The sequence below is a fragment of the Athene cunicularia genome (genome assembly GCF_003259725.1).
Source record: "Athene cunicularia isolate RWA chromosome 1 unlocalized genomic scaffold, athCun1 chr1_part2, whole genome shotgun sequence".
In the NCBI taxonomy this organism is placed as follows: Eukaryota; Metazoa; Chordata; class Aves; order Strigiformes; family Strigidae; genus Athene; species Athene cunicularia.
The window spans coordinates 19,629,845-19,646,884 of NW_020799092.1; the positions used below are offsets into that span (position 1 = coordinate 19,629,845).

The 17,040-nt window shown below is 36.9% G+C and overlaps 1 protein-coding gene across 1 annotated transcript in view; it reads right to left on the reverse strand.

Moving 5' to 3' along the window:
* The window catches only part of ALDH1L2 (aldehyde dehydrogenase 1 family member L2), a 29,144-nt gene extending 14,844 nt beyond the window's left edge, over positions 1-14,300 (reverse strand). Inside the window, exons 1-10 of the mRNA XM_026867813.1 lie at positions 14,164-14,300; positions 11,747-11,844; positions 8,047-8,212; positions 7,103-7,204; positions 5,450-5,539; positions 4,233-4,367; positions 3,714-3,839; positions 2,199-2,290; positions 1,187-1,334; positions 326-445 (exon numbers count right to left, since the gene is read on the reverse strand). Coding sequence (XP_026723614.1) covers positions 326-445; positions 1,187-1,334; positions 2,199-2,290; positions 3,714-3,839; positions 4,233-4,367; positions 5,450-5,539; positions 7,103-7,204; positions 8,047-8,212; positions 11,747-11,844; positions 14,164-14,184 — 1,098 coding nt within the window. The 5' untranslated portion in view covers positions 14,185-14,300. The remainder of the gene's footprint in view (positions 1-325; positions 446-1,186; positions 1,335-2,198; positions 2,291-3,713; positions 3,840-4,232; positions 4,368-5,449; positions 5,540-7,102; positions 7,205-8,046; positions 8,213-11,746; positions 11,845-14,163) is intronic.
* Positions 14,301-17,040: the final 2,740 nt, after the last annotated feature.

Here is a 17,040-nt window from a genome sequence, read left to right on the forward strand (position 1 = left end):
ATAATTCTTTAGCTATTAAACTATAGCAATTCTTGTTTGCAAAGCTAAACAAGAATGAAATCAAGGTAAAGCATATGGCTAGGTATGGAAATTGGCATCTAGTGGAAGTTGAATTAGGATATTTATACTGTGCAGCTTGACTGAAATGCAAAACCTGTAAAATATAGAGACTGAGAAGCAAATTAAAATTTCAAATTATTTCTAGGGATTGTTTAATGTATACTGTATGGTTTTGAAATTGGCAATATTCAGTTAGTGGTTTAGATTTTTTAATAGGCAAAGAAATAGAAATAAACTGGTATTGATCACATTTAGAATTACTCACTGATCCATCTGCTGGATTTATAGTGTCATATGTTTTTCCATCATCAGCGTTTATAAAGTGTCCATTTATGAAACACTGGTATGGCATATTCACAGTCATGTTGTTCACATTTTTTGAAACCTAAGAGCAAAATAAACAAATTAATTTACATTTTAATAACTAAGATTTTAATGTAACTTAAGAAGCTTTTGACAACCACAGCCAACATCCAGCCAAATTCTACAGTGTTTATATGGCTGTTAGAAGTGGACAAGAGAGTAAAATTAAATGGAAATCATATTCTCCCTGAACACCAGTGACCATACTCTGAGATAGTTAAGCAGATTGCTGTATTTTTTATTATTGGATCTCTATGTTAAACCAATACTAAACCCTGGTTAAGGCTGGTCCTAGTGGACTTCAATCAAATGCATAATTCCCAAATTCAGGAAATCCTGACTTGCTTAATGACTTGAAAAACATGCAGTCCTTCTTTCACACAAAGTTTTCAAACAGACTCTTAGGAAAGAAATCTAGCACTGTTTGCCTCAGGAAAGCAGAAGCTCTAGAACCATTCTGACTGAAGTATACTGGCAGGAGAGTGCAAGAAGGGTAGGAATCCATGAGTGATCTACTCGACCACATTTTCTTGATGTCCTGGTTTATAGTAAAGTGGAAGTGACATTACATATAAACTTCCATTCTAAAAAGCAAATATATAAAAGCTGAAAAAGTAAGTCACAAAGAAGAGTTTGTATGACCAAATAGTTGTTTGCTTTTGCTAATGTATCAAGCAGTCTAATAAGATGCATTGTCTACCCTCCCCCAAAATAATAAGAAAGAATAGCAATAAAGGCAAAATACCAAAATACAAGGTCTTACGTAATCAATGACTAACTCTTCCTCTTTGTCCTCTCCTCTGAATTTTCTGACAGCCATTTGAATAAAGTCTGCAAACTTAGTGGCCATATACACATCTTCATTCTGTAGTTGAAGTCCACTGTATTTCTGTTTGATCTCTTCTAGCATTCTAAAGATTTTGAAGTAAGAATAAGTTTAATTACAAATGGAAGAATTATTCACATAACTGAATCATTAGAAGGTCGAAAGGAGTCAAAACTGGGCACCAATTTGGATGCACGTGAATATGCATGTGTGTTTTTATGACAACAATGGGACAGAAGTTTTGCATTTTTCTGAAATCTGTTGGTTTAACTGGGAGTGTTATGGAAAAAAATATGTCAGTTCTGGAATACTTTCAGGTAAACTTTTGGAAATACATGACAAATAGCATATTTTGATTGACAAAACAGTATATGGGACTACTCTAACCAATACATGGAGGATGTTCAGAGCTCTATAGACTGTTAAGTAATAAGGACAATAATCAGTTTGTTGAAAAAAAACACCTGAAATGCTGGTCTTATATTATGGCCTGGGATATCTGAGTTGCAAAAAGAAGGTAACTGAGGTGACCCAACACAGCATGAACTCAGCACACCTGTAAGCATAAGCTCAATTCTTTCTGTGAAAGGCTTCTCCTCTCTGGGAGTTCTTTGCTCAGCTTCCCAGTCAGCCCCTTGGTCTTGAGATACCCGTCACTGCACACAGACGGGTGTGAGCATCACGATGCTTCCCCATGCGGCTGATGTTGCTGAAGTTAAGGGGAATTTTACTTCAATAGAAAGAGCAGGATTACATCAATATCTCCCAATTTTGGGAGCAGAACCATGCCACATTTTCTAATATTGGAAAGGGAATATTTAGAGTATTGAAAATTATAAGGTTTTATTTTTTTAACATTACTTGATCAACCCTGATTTAAAAGCACCATGACGACTTTGTTTCCATTAACTTTGGCTTCAAAATTATGTTATTTTGAGTATTTTTTTACCTGACAACATGCATAGATGATGCTCCAGATTTGAAGAAGTCTGTGGAATCCTCAATTACAGCAACATTGCTCAAAATTCCCTTCCAAATTGCCTAGTAATACATAAAAATAATGGAAGTAATAATGAATAATCCTCTAATTAAAAGAAGTATTTATCAAACCATATTTTCTATGGTGTCTGTGCCTACAACACGCATTATTTCAAAGGATTCTAGAACAGAAAATTATTTTAAGAGGGTCTCAAACTGTCTAGAGACCTGATGTTAGCCAACAAATTCTTCAGCATAATTACCTTATCCAAAGCTATTATTTTGTCCACAATAATTTCACCTATTCAGTCAAGAAACCCAAATGGTACAATGCTAATAATTTTCAGGCCCATTTTTTTTAAGAGCTTTATCCTCCAAATAATAACTTTCCATTGCATTATGGAACACATCATCATCAGAGGCGAGGACAGCCTGGAGCTCTTTGTGACTGGATTGATGGCATTTCTGGCATCTGGGCAGAGCTGAGAAGTAATTTAAGCTACATGCATGAGATGGAGGTTTCTGCTAACATGAACAGTGAAATTAACTGGTAAAGTAATATTTCAATTATTTATAATTAGGTTTCACAGTTAGCAGGTAGTGTCATGAACTAAAGAGTTTACATTTCTTTTTGCTATTGTCTCAGTCAGTCAGTAGCTCCAGGCGGCTTTTAGGCTGCTGGCAAGAAGGTTCAAGGTAATCTGGAAGCAGCAGTTTAAAATATTAGTGCATCAAGCTGCCTGACCTGTGCCAAAGATTACTGACCCTGTAGCAGAATTAGCAGAAGGAAGACATCTGTGATACACTTGCTCCGGCACAAAACTTTAATGACAAATGTGGCTCTCAGCTAAACCCCTGACATGCTCTACAGAGGGCTGGATTACATGAGAGGGCAGCAAAGTGCCTCTCTGGCTATGAGAACCTTCTGCTCCAGCTGCTCCATTGCCTCCCTCTGCCTGCCAACCCCTTGTGTGTGGTTGTGGCAGAAGAGAGACAGCACACACAGGTACAACGAGAAAACTGCTGCTTTTCTTTTTCAGACTGTTGTTCTAAGACTCCCCAGAGCTTGTCCAACAGAGCCACTCTGAGCACATCCTAGTGAGTAACACCAGAGCAAAGAAAGGATTTCGGAACTGTTCAAGTCTGCCAGTGTTGAAAACCTCACTGTTGTGAGGTGACAGTCCATTTGTTCTTTCTCACTCACACTTTCATCATTCATATATATTTACCATAACTGACCCTGCAATCACTGTCTTTTTACTACTTCTATATGGAAGAAAACTTTCTAAAGTGGCGTGTAGGTACTCTAATGAACTCCCACTTACACTTGAATTAATGTCAATAACTAAAGATTCAACCCCATACCCTTTGAGTACATTTTATCAAAAAACAATTTGCATTTAATTTGCAAATATATGCCTATAATGAGAAGTATGTAATGCTTTTGTCTGGAGTAATATCCTGCTAAAGCAGTTTACTGAATTACCCTAATATCTTCTGCCATCTTTTGCTCCTCTTCTGTAAGTTCCAGGGCAGTTGTTTCATCAGCAGAGAAGTATTTAGATGCAGGGATCATTTTTCCATCCTCAAACTGAAGATTTCTCACTAGTACCTGAACAATGAGAGGACATGATTTTAAATTATCTGGAAGGTAACATCCTGTTTGGAGAGTTTTTAGGCATTGATATGGTTATTGAAATAGTAAAATAAATGGCTTGCAGGAAAGCTGCTGTAATGCAGGTAATTTAACACAAGCCACTGCTACCTATCTTTCAGAGTCTTTCCCAGTATTAGTACATTTTAATCCACATTAGAAATCAATATGGCTTGAGTGAGAAGCAAAACATGAACGTCTTCTCTACAGGACAGTAAAGAACTGATAAACTCCAAGCATATTAGCTGTCTGTCATTAGCAGCTAGATTTGTATAGCCTCGCAATTCCACACTTGCAGTTCTTGCTAAAGTTATTTCATCCATGATCATGTTTGCCAGGGTGAGCACTTACCATCTTCCCATCATTACCAAAAATGACTAGACCATTCTTGGTTACAAGTCCAGGTCTTGAAGCACCTTTTATTGCCAGCTCTTGTCCAGCAGGCACTGAAGCATCAAGTAATGATGACCCATAAAAAGTAACCACCTAAAAATAAATGGAATTAAAAGTGCACAGATTCTAAACATGCTCTAAAATTCTTATAATGAAATTATACCATTTCGAAGATTTGATATAATAGAAATAAAATACAAGTACCTACACATAGAAAACATGTTACGGCATTATTTATGTATCTTTACAACCAAGGATATGTAAAACTTTGCAAGCTGCCTAAACCTGCAACGCTGCTCAGCTGTAACAATGTGCGTGCTGGAACCAGTGCAGAAAGGGACGCAGCTTTTGTCAGTGCACACCCAAAGTGAGAGACTGGCAGAAGCCTGACTCTGACTGGTGGAGTCCAGCTCTGCTCCCAGAGTGGTAATGCTGAACACTGCCTCTCTCCTGGGCTCTTCTGTTCTTTCTGGGCTCTCAAATCATCAACAGTTCCTGGACATTAGGGCAGAACCAGGCTTTTGGAGCAGCCTACCAACAGATGGCTAATGGTTAAGTAAGAAAAGCTGGACATCACAGCCGGGAAAGATAATGTGATTTTTAAAATATTTTACGTAAGTACAATGTGGATCAAATGTATAATACTTTTAATAAAGTAGTTGGTTTTGGATAAAATGAAATAGATTTATTTCTGCAAATGATCTAGGCCCAAATCTCTTTAAAATAAAACTGTCTTTGTTATTTCAGTAGTTCACAGTGTTTCATTTTGCTGTTAATACTGTGATGTTGTCCACTGTACAGCATGGGTCGCATTATACTCTAATGCATGCCTGCTTCCCAAAATGATTGTCACAAGTCTGGTTCTACCTTTCTTTGCTTATTGCTTTGTATCATGCCCATTTTTTTTTTCCAGATATTGCTCTTATCTTTCTTTTAATCAAATGGATGTATCACTAACAACAACAACAAAAAAAATCTTAACTACTGTGTTCTGTACATTTGTTTAGGTGCCTGTCCAGATATACACAAAACAGATAGTCATCCAATGAGAGCTATTCCAAAGTAACTCCCATTTGTATTCAGCTGTATGCAGACACCTTTAGTTTTATAATTAAAAAAAAGGTCAAAAGGAGGTTATAGAAAAGAAGAATATTCTTCTGACTTTCAGACCATACCTGGCCATCTATTGTTGCCCATGCTCCAGGCACTTTATCATGCCCTCGAATCCAATTGTGCAAAGCTGCTGCAGGTTGGTCCCAGGAAATCTAGGAAATCAAGACATGCCGGTTAATTATTCTCTGTTTAGGTATAAATCAAGTTAGTAATGTTTTCCTATATAAGAATTACAAATCCTCCCTCCTTCTCTTTGAACCATTGATTTAAGACACAGAAAGGGTCTGATCTAATAAAAGGAGATCAGTGATCTCCAGATGGCTAATCATCAAAGACCTATCAAATGGGATGCTCTTAGCACTTCTATGCTCTGTACAGTCTATATTCTTCATAGATTCTCCTTCTCACTCTAATGTAATGAAAATAGAACTCTTGCTACTAGGTATTCATTCATAAATAATTAATATTATGATTAAGAAATCTAATAAATGTCATATAAATATAAGTAAGTGTATGTCTGGGGTATCTTCTGATGAAAATGATGTATTTATTGCTTGGATCCTAAGTTCTTTAATAAATCTACAAACTTTTATTAAAATACTTTCTAATAATTTACTAACCCATTATAAATGGTTTAATAAATGGAATCCCTACTCAACTGCAATTCCTGGAAAACTCTGAGGAAAACAGAAACAATGTTTTAAGAATGTTATGTATATTTAATATGTAACACTAGTGAAAATGTATTCCTTTATCTTTGCTGCATGGTGAGTATATGTACAAAATTAAAGAAAGTATCAGAACAGCTATTAAATAACAAAACTTGGGTACCCAGCATACTACTTAGTTTAAGCACAAAGGATATTTAGAAGCAAGTTATAAACCAGTGAGAATATTTTCACAGCAGGGAGATTAAGCTAGTTCACTACAAGGAAGCTCCTCATATATTACATTAAATGGATGAATAAGAATGTCCTCATGCAAAGCTGTTTCTTTCTAAGGTAAATCAGAAATTGAAATATAATAAAAAGTATCATCTACAATATTTCAGGTGGGAGGGACTACATTCACCATGGACAAAACACTGAAACCGTTGGAATAATTTTTTAACTTTTGCACTGGTCTAGAAAAGGAAAAGAAGGTATTACAGGCAACATTCACTATAATTTTATGGTGGCCTTCCCAATCACAAAGAAGATTCAGCTAATGCAGTGTTAATGCTTATAAAAAATAATTCTTATATGGGTGTTTAAATAAATTTTTAATCTGTTGTTTGTTTACATGACCTTTTCTTTTTTTTTTTTTTTTTCTTTTTTTTTATTCCTGGTGCCAGCACTTGCTTTTCCTAACATCAAATCTATTTCTGGTAGAGAATTTAGTATGGACTGTTGGTAAACAAAGAGCAATCTTCATTCAATGCTGTATTTAAAAAGTATGGTAACATATTAAGAAACCTCTGAAGGTGCAGCTGCCATCTAGCTGTATGTAGATGATCTCAAGTAGGACACCAAGTTTCTAAATATATGTAACTATTGAAAGGGAATAGGTACTTAACCTGGGGCTCCATTACATACATCCTTGGAGTTATCCCAGGAATAAAAGGTGGGGAAACAACTGAGTTAAAAGTCATGTTAACTTCACATCACTACTATTGTAATCGGAGTTAATGCCAACTTTTCTAGTGATATGTACAAAACAGTGTTATTTAACACTACCTCTGCATTTTCCTTTTTCTGGATCCCTTCATATGTTGCCCCTTCCTTAGGCTGAGGTATACGAGGGGCCTTACCATCAGCAATTAGATGTACAGCTTCCACCTAAGTGAAAAATTAACAGATTTAATGTTAAATTGGTTTGCCTTTTTTCCTCAGTCACACTTGTGAATGACAGCAAAAGACTTTCTGCCACAAGGGGAACTGGTTTATTCTTAAAAGCTAGGATTTAGCAAACTAATTCTAGCAAACTAATGCTGCACTGATTAACATAGATATATGCTTAAACTTCTTTGACAAAAGATATAGCCTCAGAAATTTGATGGGAGTACCTAGTCACCTGACATAAAGCAGCTGCCTAAATTCTGCAGGACCAGAACGTGGCTCTGTATGATTGAATTCAACTTTTTTTTTTTTTTTTTTCCCCTGCTAACAGTTATTTCTCTGCATTTAAATGGAGAAAAAAAATTATCTAAAAATCCCTGCTGAGTGTTTTTTATGCATTTTCTTTTCTTCATTTTAAAACAATACAGAAAAGGACAAGCATATAAAGCCAATCCACCAAGGCTCTGAACTTAAACCACCCCCCCTTTTTTTTTTTCCAATGTTACCCCTAAATTTCTGTTCTCTCTGAGCCTTTAAAAATTTCACCTTGTAAAAATATACAAGAAATGTGTGGAAAGAGCCACATTCCATAAAAATTCAACTTCTTGTATTCTGTAGAAACAGGATATGCTCTGCCCGCTGCAAGCAACAAATATTTTGAGGCCACCTCCTCAACTGTCGTGAAGCAGCACAGCTCCACTGAAGTCTAGGATTTGGCTGAGCACCACAGCCTTTGTCTTTCCAAACACATGCATCTTGTCTATATCTCTTTTACTTTCAAACTCCAGCAGATGCTTTTCTTTTCCTCTTAAAATGTTGATATTTAGTACAGCTAAACATACCATAGCCTTTATTCCTTCTGGGAAGAGAAACCGGTTATACAGATCATCCACAGTATCATTTTGGCCAACATCACATTCTCGTTGCAGAAGGATTGGTCCGGTGTCCAAACCATCATCAGCCCAAAAAATAGTAAATCCTGCTTTCTTATCTCCTTGAATTAAAGTCCTGGACATAAAAAAAGCCTTACAATAAATACAGACAGTATGAAAGTAGTCAGGGATATCAACCCACCTGTTACACACTCATTTACTTCAGGTAGATAGAAAAGAAAATCCTAACCATCTTTAATACTAGTTTCATTGTTCATTTCAAAGTCAGGAACCCACAGTTTCGATACTGTTGGTGTATGGTTTCCAAAAAGTGACATAAAGAATGCTGCAACTGAATCCAAGGTGTCTATCACACAGTTCATTGTGATAATTATTTTAGAAGTACTATTAGTGATAAGACATACAGAGCAAAAGATGTGCAAAAGTTATGAAATAATTTGAAAGAAGGGAGCATCTAGACAGCATCTGGTCTTAACAATTCATGGTTGTTTACTGTAATTAGCCAAGCCTCACAACTTGTTTGTAGGTTGGCAAGGGAAGTACAGTTGTTGCACAGCTGAAAATGAGCTAAAATCGGAGTGGAAAATGATAGATATGCAACTGTCTAAGGAAAAGTTTTTATGGTAATTTGTATCCAGCCAGATTCTCAGCTGCTGTGTATGAACATAAAACTGCTTACTAGATGTTGATTTATATCAGCTCAGGATCTGCCTCTGAATCTGAAGGGAACTTGAGTCACTTAGATTTTTCAGTTCTCTTTTGGAGCTGCATGTGCCTCAGAATGGTGGAAAATCAAACAGAAGTGTGTTTAAGCGAGTGGCCAGAAATGGAGAGATACACCTTTCCTGCATGCTTTTAGCCATTTGTGTGCATGCAAACACCAACACAATTCTCAGTAAGACGTATCTCTTACGTAAGCATTCCCTTGACAGTCCATGTTGTAACAGTCATCTGAGATCTGGCTTATACACATGAAAATTCATTATTAATTGTAAGCCCTGAAAACTACATTATTAAAAGGAGTAAAGCACACATTTGTGCAGAACAAGGGACAAACTCCAAAGACAGCTGGGGAAGTTGTCAGGTATAACAAAATTGAAAGCTTACAGCGGTTTGGCTAGCCTCTTATCAGATTTTTCACACATTTAAGCAGCATTTCTTCTGTTTTATATTATGTAAAAATTCCAAAAAAGCACCCTGGTGAGAAGTGGATGTCCTCGGTGTGGCACTGGAGGAGAATATCATGGGCAAATGTCCCTGACACTGAATGGGTGACAGGATGATAACTACAGTGTGCTCCCTCCACTGCCCACCAGCTCTCCCCACAGACAATGGCAGCAGCTGGGAGAGGCTGTAAAGGCTGGAGTGAGGAACCCTCAGAGGTCCAGGGCCCTTGTTTGTGCCTGGTGCCCCTTCAGCCATGCCTAATTCCCACAGATTTTCTCGGTCACACTGTGGGGTGAAAGACTCCGATCAGCACCAGAGCTGTAGCCACAGCACATGAAAGAAATTGTGATGAGAGCAAGGGGTGTGAGGGTGAAAGATGAGAATGTTCAGCCAAGGACAAATTCTAGCTTAGTTTAAAGGTCTTAGGCCAAGGGCTTTTCCCTGAGAAGGGAAGGACCAGATGCTTACAGAAGGAATATGCAAAATGGAGCGAGACTCGGTGATACACCATTAGCATACATTCCTGTTTCTGGAAACCTTCACCTCAGGAACTTCCTGAAAGAGCATTTGTATTTACATCTTCCTGTGGATTAGGTCTTCATGAACTTTTCCTCCATAAAAGCATCCTTCTAGAGCTCTCTAGATGTGCAGTTCAACATTTTAGTAACAGACTATATGCAGTGAAAGTAACTCCTTTATTTAGCCAAATCCTACAACCCGATCTCTTTGCTGGCTGTGCCCTAACTCTTGAAGAACGTGCAATCGTTCCTTATTTACCTTCCTGTGTCTTTCATGGCTTAATACACTGCTAGCATATTTCCTTCCCAATGACCCCTCCTCTAGTCTGAAGACTCCTAGATTTGTCTCCCATCATGTGGAAGCTGTTCTATACCTTTGACTATCTTTCTTAGCCTTTTCTGAAGGATTTCTAGTTCGTTCATGTTCTGAGATGCAGACAGTATTTAAGATCCTTCCATGGTCTCTTTTCTGAGTAACAAAATTAACTTAATTTTTGTTACTGCTTACATATAGCCAGGGTATTTTTCCCCATTATGTGCATTACCTTGTGGTTTTTAACTTCGAATTTGATGTCCCATTCTCTTAATCTCACTTTCACATTATCATATTTACCCATTTGTGTAGAAATTGTAGTCTTTATTACAGACTGAAATCAGAGTGACTGATCTTATATTTCCTGGCTTTTCCTTTCAGTCCTTTTTAAATGGGTATTGCTCTTGCTTTTTCCAGTCTCCCGCACCAATGCAATCGAAGGAACAAAAACATTGCAGGCTGTCTTTCCCAAACCTGCAGAACCATTGCTTGAAAGTCCCCTGGTCCTGAGAAGAGATTCTTATTCATTCATCAGTTTATCTAAAATCTCTTCTACTCACAGATCAGCTCAAGAGAATTGTTCTGACTCATTCGACACAAAGGAGGGCTGTATGGCAGTAACATCTTAAGCTCTTCCATCCTGAATACCAATACAGATTTTCTACTATGGTGTTCTCTTTGATAAGCCCCTCCTTTAAATCAAACACGTGTATCACCCCACATACCTCCCACCTTTAATGCATTTGAGAAAACTGTTATTATTATTCGATTTTATGCCTTTAAAGTTGGTTCTTTATTTCTTTTCTGGACTGCCTTACTCCCATTTTTCACCTGGTTTGCCAAAGTTTATGCTCTTTTTTATTTTACTCACTTGGACACAAATGCCACTTTTTGAAGGATTTCCTTATGTCTCTAACAGTCTCTTTAACTACTCTAAGTACTTCAGCTTAGCATTTTTTCTTATAAGAATTAAAAATAACAAAACAAAACAAAATATACTTTTGCTTTGAATCTACAACACTGTGTCTTTAAATAATCACCATGCTGCTTATAAAATTATTTTTAAATTGTTTCTTCATATTTAGACAATTTCTTATTGAACTTAAACATTGTGATAATAGCATTTCTGTTGTCATAAGAATGCTAGATCTGAGTCTACTGTGGTCATTATTGCAGTGTAGTTCTTTCACAGTAACATTTTGAATCTAGCCTTGTGCATTGCTCAGGAGGACTGCAAGATAAGGTTTTATTCTCATGGAATCTCTTCTCCCTTCTCCCTTTCCTTCTGTGAAATCTTGGGCTCTGCATCAAGCCCTCTTGTGATAGTTATATAGTGTTTGTGGAGAGTGAGCTAAGAGAACAGTGTCCTGCCTATGAAAACTGCAAACTGTTGACTTGCCTATGTGAGTGAAGTACATGAATGTACAGATCACATCGCTGGTCATCCCAGAATAACAGCTGCACTTGCATTGGAAATCATAATGAATCTTAGGTATGAAGTGCAATTCATGAACCAAATACTCAGCTGCTTCAGAGAAGTTCCTTCAGAGCAGTTGCAAGTCAACAGAATTGTGCCAGCACTTACATGAGTAACGGATACAGACCAACATCCTAACGTGACATACACACAGTTTTGATGCACAAAACTCACCAGTTGATTGCAGAAGCTCCTCGGTGGCGTGGTAGGATGGATGGATGATAAATAATTGAGCCATGTTTTGGGCAGTCAATAACATCCATGGGGATGAACTGTGTACAGAATGGAAGCACATTTAGCTCTGCTCCGACCGATTTGTAGGCTGCAACTACTTCCTGGATAGGCTTGCCTTTAGCTCTCCATCTGGGGAACTTAAAAACAGGAGTGCCATCCTTCTCCGCTGCCAGTGCTGAGGGGCAAGAACAGCATTCCTTTTTAATTCACTTTCTGTGTTAAAAATTTAAGCTGAAATCAGAGATATTGCATGACAAGTCAAGCAGACCATCAAGAATATGATTACAGAGTGCCCTTTGTACTGTTCCATATGCTGTTTAAAAACCTTTGTGCTTGACCGTATCTTATTAATTTTGTCTTTGATTCTCATATCTACAGCTCATGTCATTCTCAACTTTAAGTTTACTCTTATGACTTGGCTAATAAGTACCACTAAAAGCAAAAGAGAATGATGAATGCTATTGACTATTTAACACAGACACTTCATTTCTTGTCTGGTCATTACACCTACTGGTTTGGTGTAGCAGAACTTAATTTTCCACTTTAGCAATTTGTGTATGAATGTGACTATATACAACTACTCATGTCAGCATCATTTTGCCATGTGGTGCAGATAGTTACAGATGCTAATGGCCTTCAGTAACGTCTTCAAAATTCTGTATACTGACGCTTACTGGATGTGTTTTCATTTATCTGTGAGACACACAGCTACACCCAAAATTAGGCTCAGAGGTGAGAAAAAACAACTGCACTAACTGCAGAGAGAATTTTTAGGTGTTAAATAAATTCTACTGTGCAACCACATAATAACTCATCACAGAGAGCAGGACAGTACAAACTCCAAGTCTGTTGAGTTGTATGTGTAATAGGAAGAAAAGGGAAAGCAGGGAGAAGTATGGAAAATTCACCTAATTTATTTTATATTTCTAAACATATTTTTATACTTTTCTTTCTCTTTTTCAGTTCTAAAATTGGATCTTTGACCTAAAGACTCTTTAGGCTATTAACTTAGGTCTTAAGTAAATACTTACTTAAATACCATTTCATGGCAGTTGGTGTGTACTGCAATTGCTTTTAGAAACACAAATTAGTTGTAACTGTCTGAGGATACAGAAAAATTAGCAAATTTCACTTTAGACTTCAGCTCTTTGCATCGGAAGTAAAAAGCAACAAATTATCTAGTAATTTATCTTTTTTTTCATTAGGAGAGCAATAAACTAATTCCATGGTTTAGTGAAAAATATGATTGAAATCAGTGGAATTTTTACTTAGTTACATCTGCTAGTATAATAACTGTACAATCATAATATATATAATGTCACCAAGCATTATGGTATGCTTCCAAAGCTGAATAGTTGAATTGTCTTTTTCCAAACTAATAGTTGCCTCCTCTAATTCTTCCAAAGTGTGATTAAATCTTTTAATGAGGTAAAGTTACAGAATGTAATAAACTTAAGAACTATGTGCTAGTTTGGAAGTGACATAACCCAGGTAAGCAAAATTTGTTTGATTCATCCCTCGTAAGAGTTCTGTAAAAACATGTCAGGCCCTGACAAGAAAAAAAATACTTGAGACATGGAATGTAGTTTTAAGTTCAGATTATCCAGAAAGGTACATTCCATGCTGGCACTTCTATTTGCTAATCATATTAATTCACTATTTTTGTGCCACTGAAAAAAAAAAAAAAGAAGTTACAATTCCAATGATTCCAAAGAAGCTGCTTTGTCACACTGGATTTTGTTCTATGAGTACAGTTCTGAATATCTGTCAGGCAACAACTCCTTCTTTAGGTAGTCTAGAAAATCCTTATGCATTTTGACAATAGAAAAAGGGAAAGTAAAGCCTCCTCTAACTTTTTCAGTGGGTTTTCCATAGTCCAGGTGGAAGAGAAATAGGCTCTGCAGGCACACTGCTGCCTGCAAGCTTGTCAGAAAGGGCAGAAAGCCAGGGATAAACAGTCTTGGCTCCATGCCTTGTGTGTCCCAGACAGCACAGTGAAACAGGTGACAGACATTTGTGCTTGAGTACAGGCTCAGCAGCTATTTGCTTTAAGATACAGATCTAGTTTAGGATGATTACTTCTAGGATGTACATTCAAATAAGGTACCCAGATTAATTTATTTTTCAAATATCTTCATGTATAGCCCTGTATGGTTAGAAACAACTTTTAAATACTAATTGACAAGGTTAAACCGGTTCTGGGACTTGTGTTGGTTAAAACATAGTTCTTGTGCTGAATCCAGTATAATGAAGGCAATATATGCAAGTCATTCCCATATAGATACTACCTTCTCATAAAAAGGCAAGATTGTTATGTATGCCTGTAATTTTAACATTTGGATTAAGGTTACACTTACCCAAAGGATCAGCTTGTCCATTCTTGTCAGGCACTGTGAATACTCCCACAACTTTATGTCCCTCTTTTCTCAGCTTGTTATAAACTTCTTGTCCAAAAACACTTTGACCTATAAGGGCTAGCTTTAGCTTATGTTGATAAGCCTGGTAAAAAAAATTAAAACAAACCATGTTCTAGGATGCAAGGAATATACGTTGTTGCTTACATCTCTCTCTTGCTCTTTCTTGATCATATTAATTTCGTTTTAAAATACAATAGTCTTTCTACCCCAATTAGCTTTGAAGGAATAATAATCAATTTTTTGAGATTATTGACAGGCAATGTACAATTCAGAGAGATCACTCAACATAAAAGTGTCATCTGATACTGATGTTTATATGGCTTTACTAGAATCTTCACTAGACAGACCCACTGCTTGTTACAAGAGGCATAACAGGCTCCGTGATCTTATTCATAGTCAGAATTAATATAATAAGAAATGAAAATACATTTTTTGAAACAGGTATATAAACCATTTTTTCTAGGCCTGGAACATGTCCTCTAAATCCCTATAATTAAGATGGGAGTATATTATTTGTGGTTAATATGTATATGCTAAAGAAGATAAGCTTGTATTGTTCCTGCCAAGTTAAAAGTAATGATCACCCATTTCATCCTCCTGCAAGGAAATACTGCTACATGTGAGGTTCCCTTGCTGGACTTCCACTGCCTTCTGCATTTACATCTCAGTACACTGGACATGAATTTTTAAGCTTCTTAAGACTAAGTAGGTGTGAATAACTGCCCCAAATTTTTATTTTTAGGATAGTTAGAATCACAACACTACTATGATACCAGGATATCATGTACTGCTACATTATTCAAGTGCTTGCACCCTGAGAAAACTACCAATTCCTTCAGAGTCTCTTTAGGTTTAGGGGACAGCTGTGCTCCTCTTCCACCTTACCTCCAGTCCCTCACCTTTAACACCTCCTTTATCCCTGAACTGGTGTTCCTGTAGCTGCATGAACTGGATTAGGGTACTGAGGTACGGAAGCACTGACCTGACAAAATGCAGCTTATTCTTAACTGGATCTACTCACTGATCTAGTTCATCACACTGCCATGAGTCCTAATGCAGGTCCAGCGCCAGAGGAATGAGCGTGCAAGTGCTGGCAGAAGGATGGAACTGTCCCTATAAGCAATGCCTTTGCATTTTTCATCAGCTGCTGGAAACCTCTGAAAAACAAATGGACTAGCAGACCTGGCTATGAAGGAAAGGTCCACACACAGTAGACAGAAAACATACCTTTCTCAAATCTGAATCTGGTAGAAACTATTCCTAGACTCAAAACATAAAAATCTCTCCTCTTAGGAGGCCTGAATGAAAGGTAGAAAACAAACCCGCATACTCCCTGCTTTTATTCTTAACTTCGTCTTTCCCAGCTGGACTTCCATTTTTTTATGACTGATCCATTAGATAACATAAGCTCAGAATAATAAAGAGGAATCAAAGCACTGATTTAATATCTTAACCACCGGCATTTGTTCTGTATCTTGGCACCTGTATGTTTTTCTCCTCCCTCCTCTTTTCCCTTTCTTACAGTGCTGCAACATGAAGATATCTTAACTAAGTGGGTTATTGATTGGATGCCAAATGGTCTGGACTGCCCATCAAATCATATGACAAACTTTATGACAAAGAGAAATGTCCTGAAAAACAGGGTACTCAAAACCACAATCCATTTCATTGCGATTCATTTCACATCTGTAATATTATGGATGTATTTTGCTGTTTTCAAGTTACATTTTAGTTGTGCAGCTGACCTTAGAAAAGGGAGTTATGAATTGGTAGGTTCCATTACAAGAATATTGAAGTGTGCTTTTTATTTTTTATATAAAACAATAGGCAATAACTATTTGTTCAGAGACAATATTTTCCCTCAAAATGAAACTTCATAATAAAACTGTCCCTGTGTTACAGCATTAGTCAGCACTAGTGCAAAACTGCAGTAGTAACAAGTAGTAAGATGCAAAGGTGGACATGACTCAGGCTCTTGCAAAATCAGATTGCTATAGTTGGCTCGTAAAAAATGTCTGTGAGACTGGTGATGATAAGATTACTAACCAATGCTGCACTGCTGGCAGTTATGCCTTAAATATGTTCGCTATTTTGTTCTTAATAAAGACAAGACCCTGTTCTGAATTACAATGAGCACAACTTATCCTTGCAATCCTTATCTAGCAAGGCCCAACGGATGCAGGTAGATCTCATTACCAATACTTTATGACTGATATCTTTGCTTTTATGGCAGAAATGTTACTGCATTATAAAAAGCAATCATCAGATTAATCAGATTTTCCTAATTATTTTAACTATAACAGGCAAATTGGAGAAAGATTAACCTGCTGGATCACTGAACATGTTTGGCATGGTATAAAAGACTGATTTCTGTACTGTGCTAATTTGGAGTGGTAGCCCAAATAGTACATTGAAGAAACATTAAAGATGGTCCAGATGAGAGTTACTTATTCTACTTCTGTGCTTTTGTTAAGATCTCTCAGCAAGAACACAAGACTGGAAGGGATCTTCTTAGATAACAAATCTAGTTCTCTGTCATCACAAGCAATCATGTCAAACGATTGCTTTTAGAAATCTACCCGACCTCCTTTTTGAAAGTACCCGCTGCTGTACTCTGTTGGTTTTCTGACACTTGGCCAATCTTCCTGTAATTTTAACTCCATATTTATCACCACTTTAAGAGCTACTTTTTCTCCACTTATTCACGAAGTGTTAATAACATATGCATTCTCTACTCCTAAACTTAACTTTCAGTTCATGTTTTCCTGTGAATAAATCTGATTCTCATATTACATGGAACTGCATACCAGTTCCAGT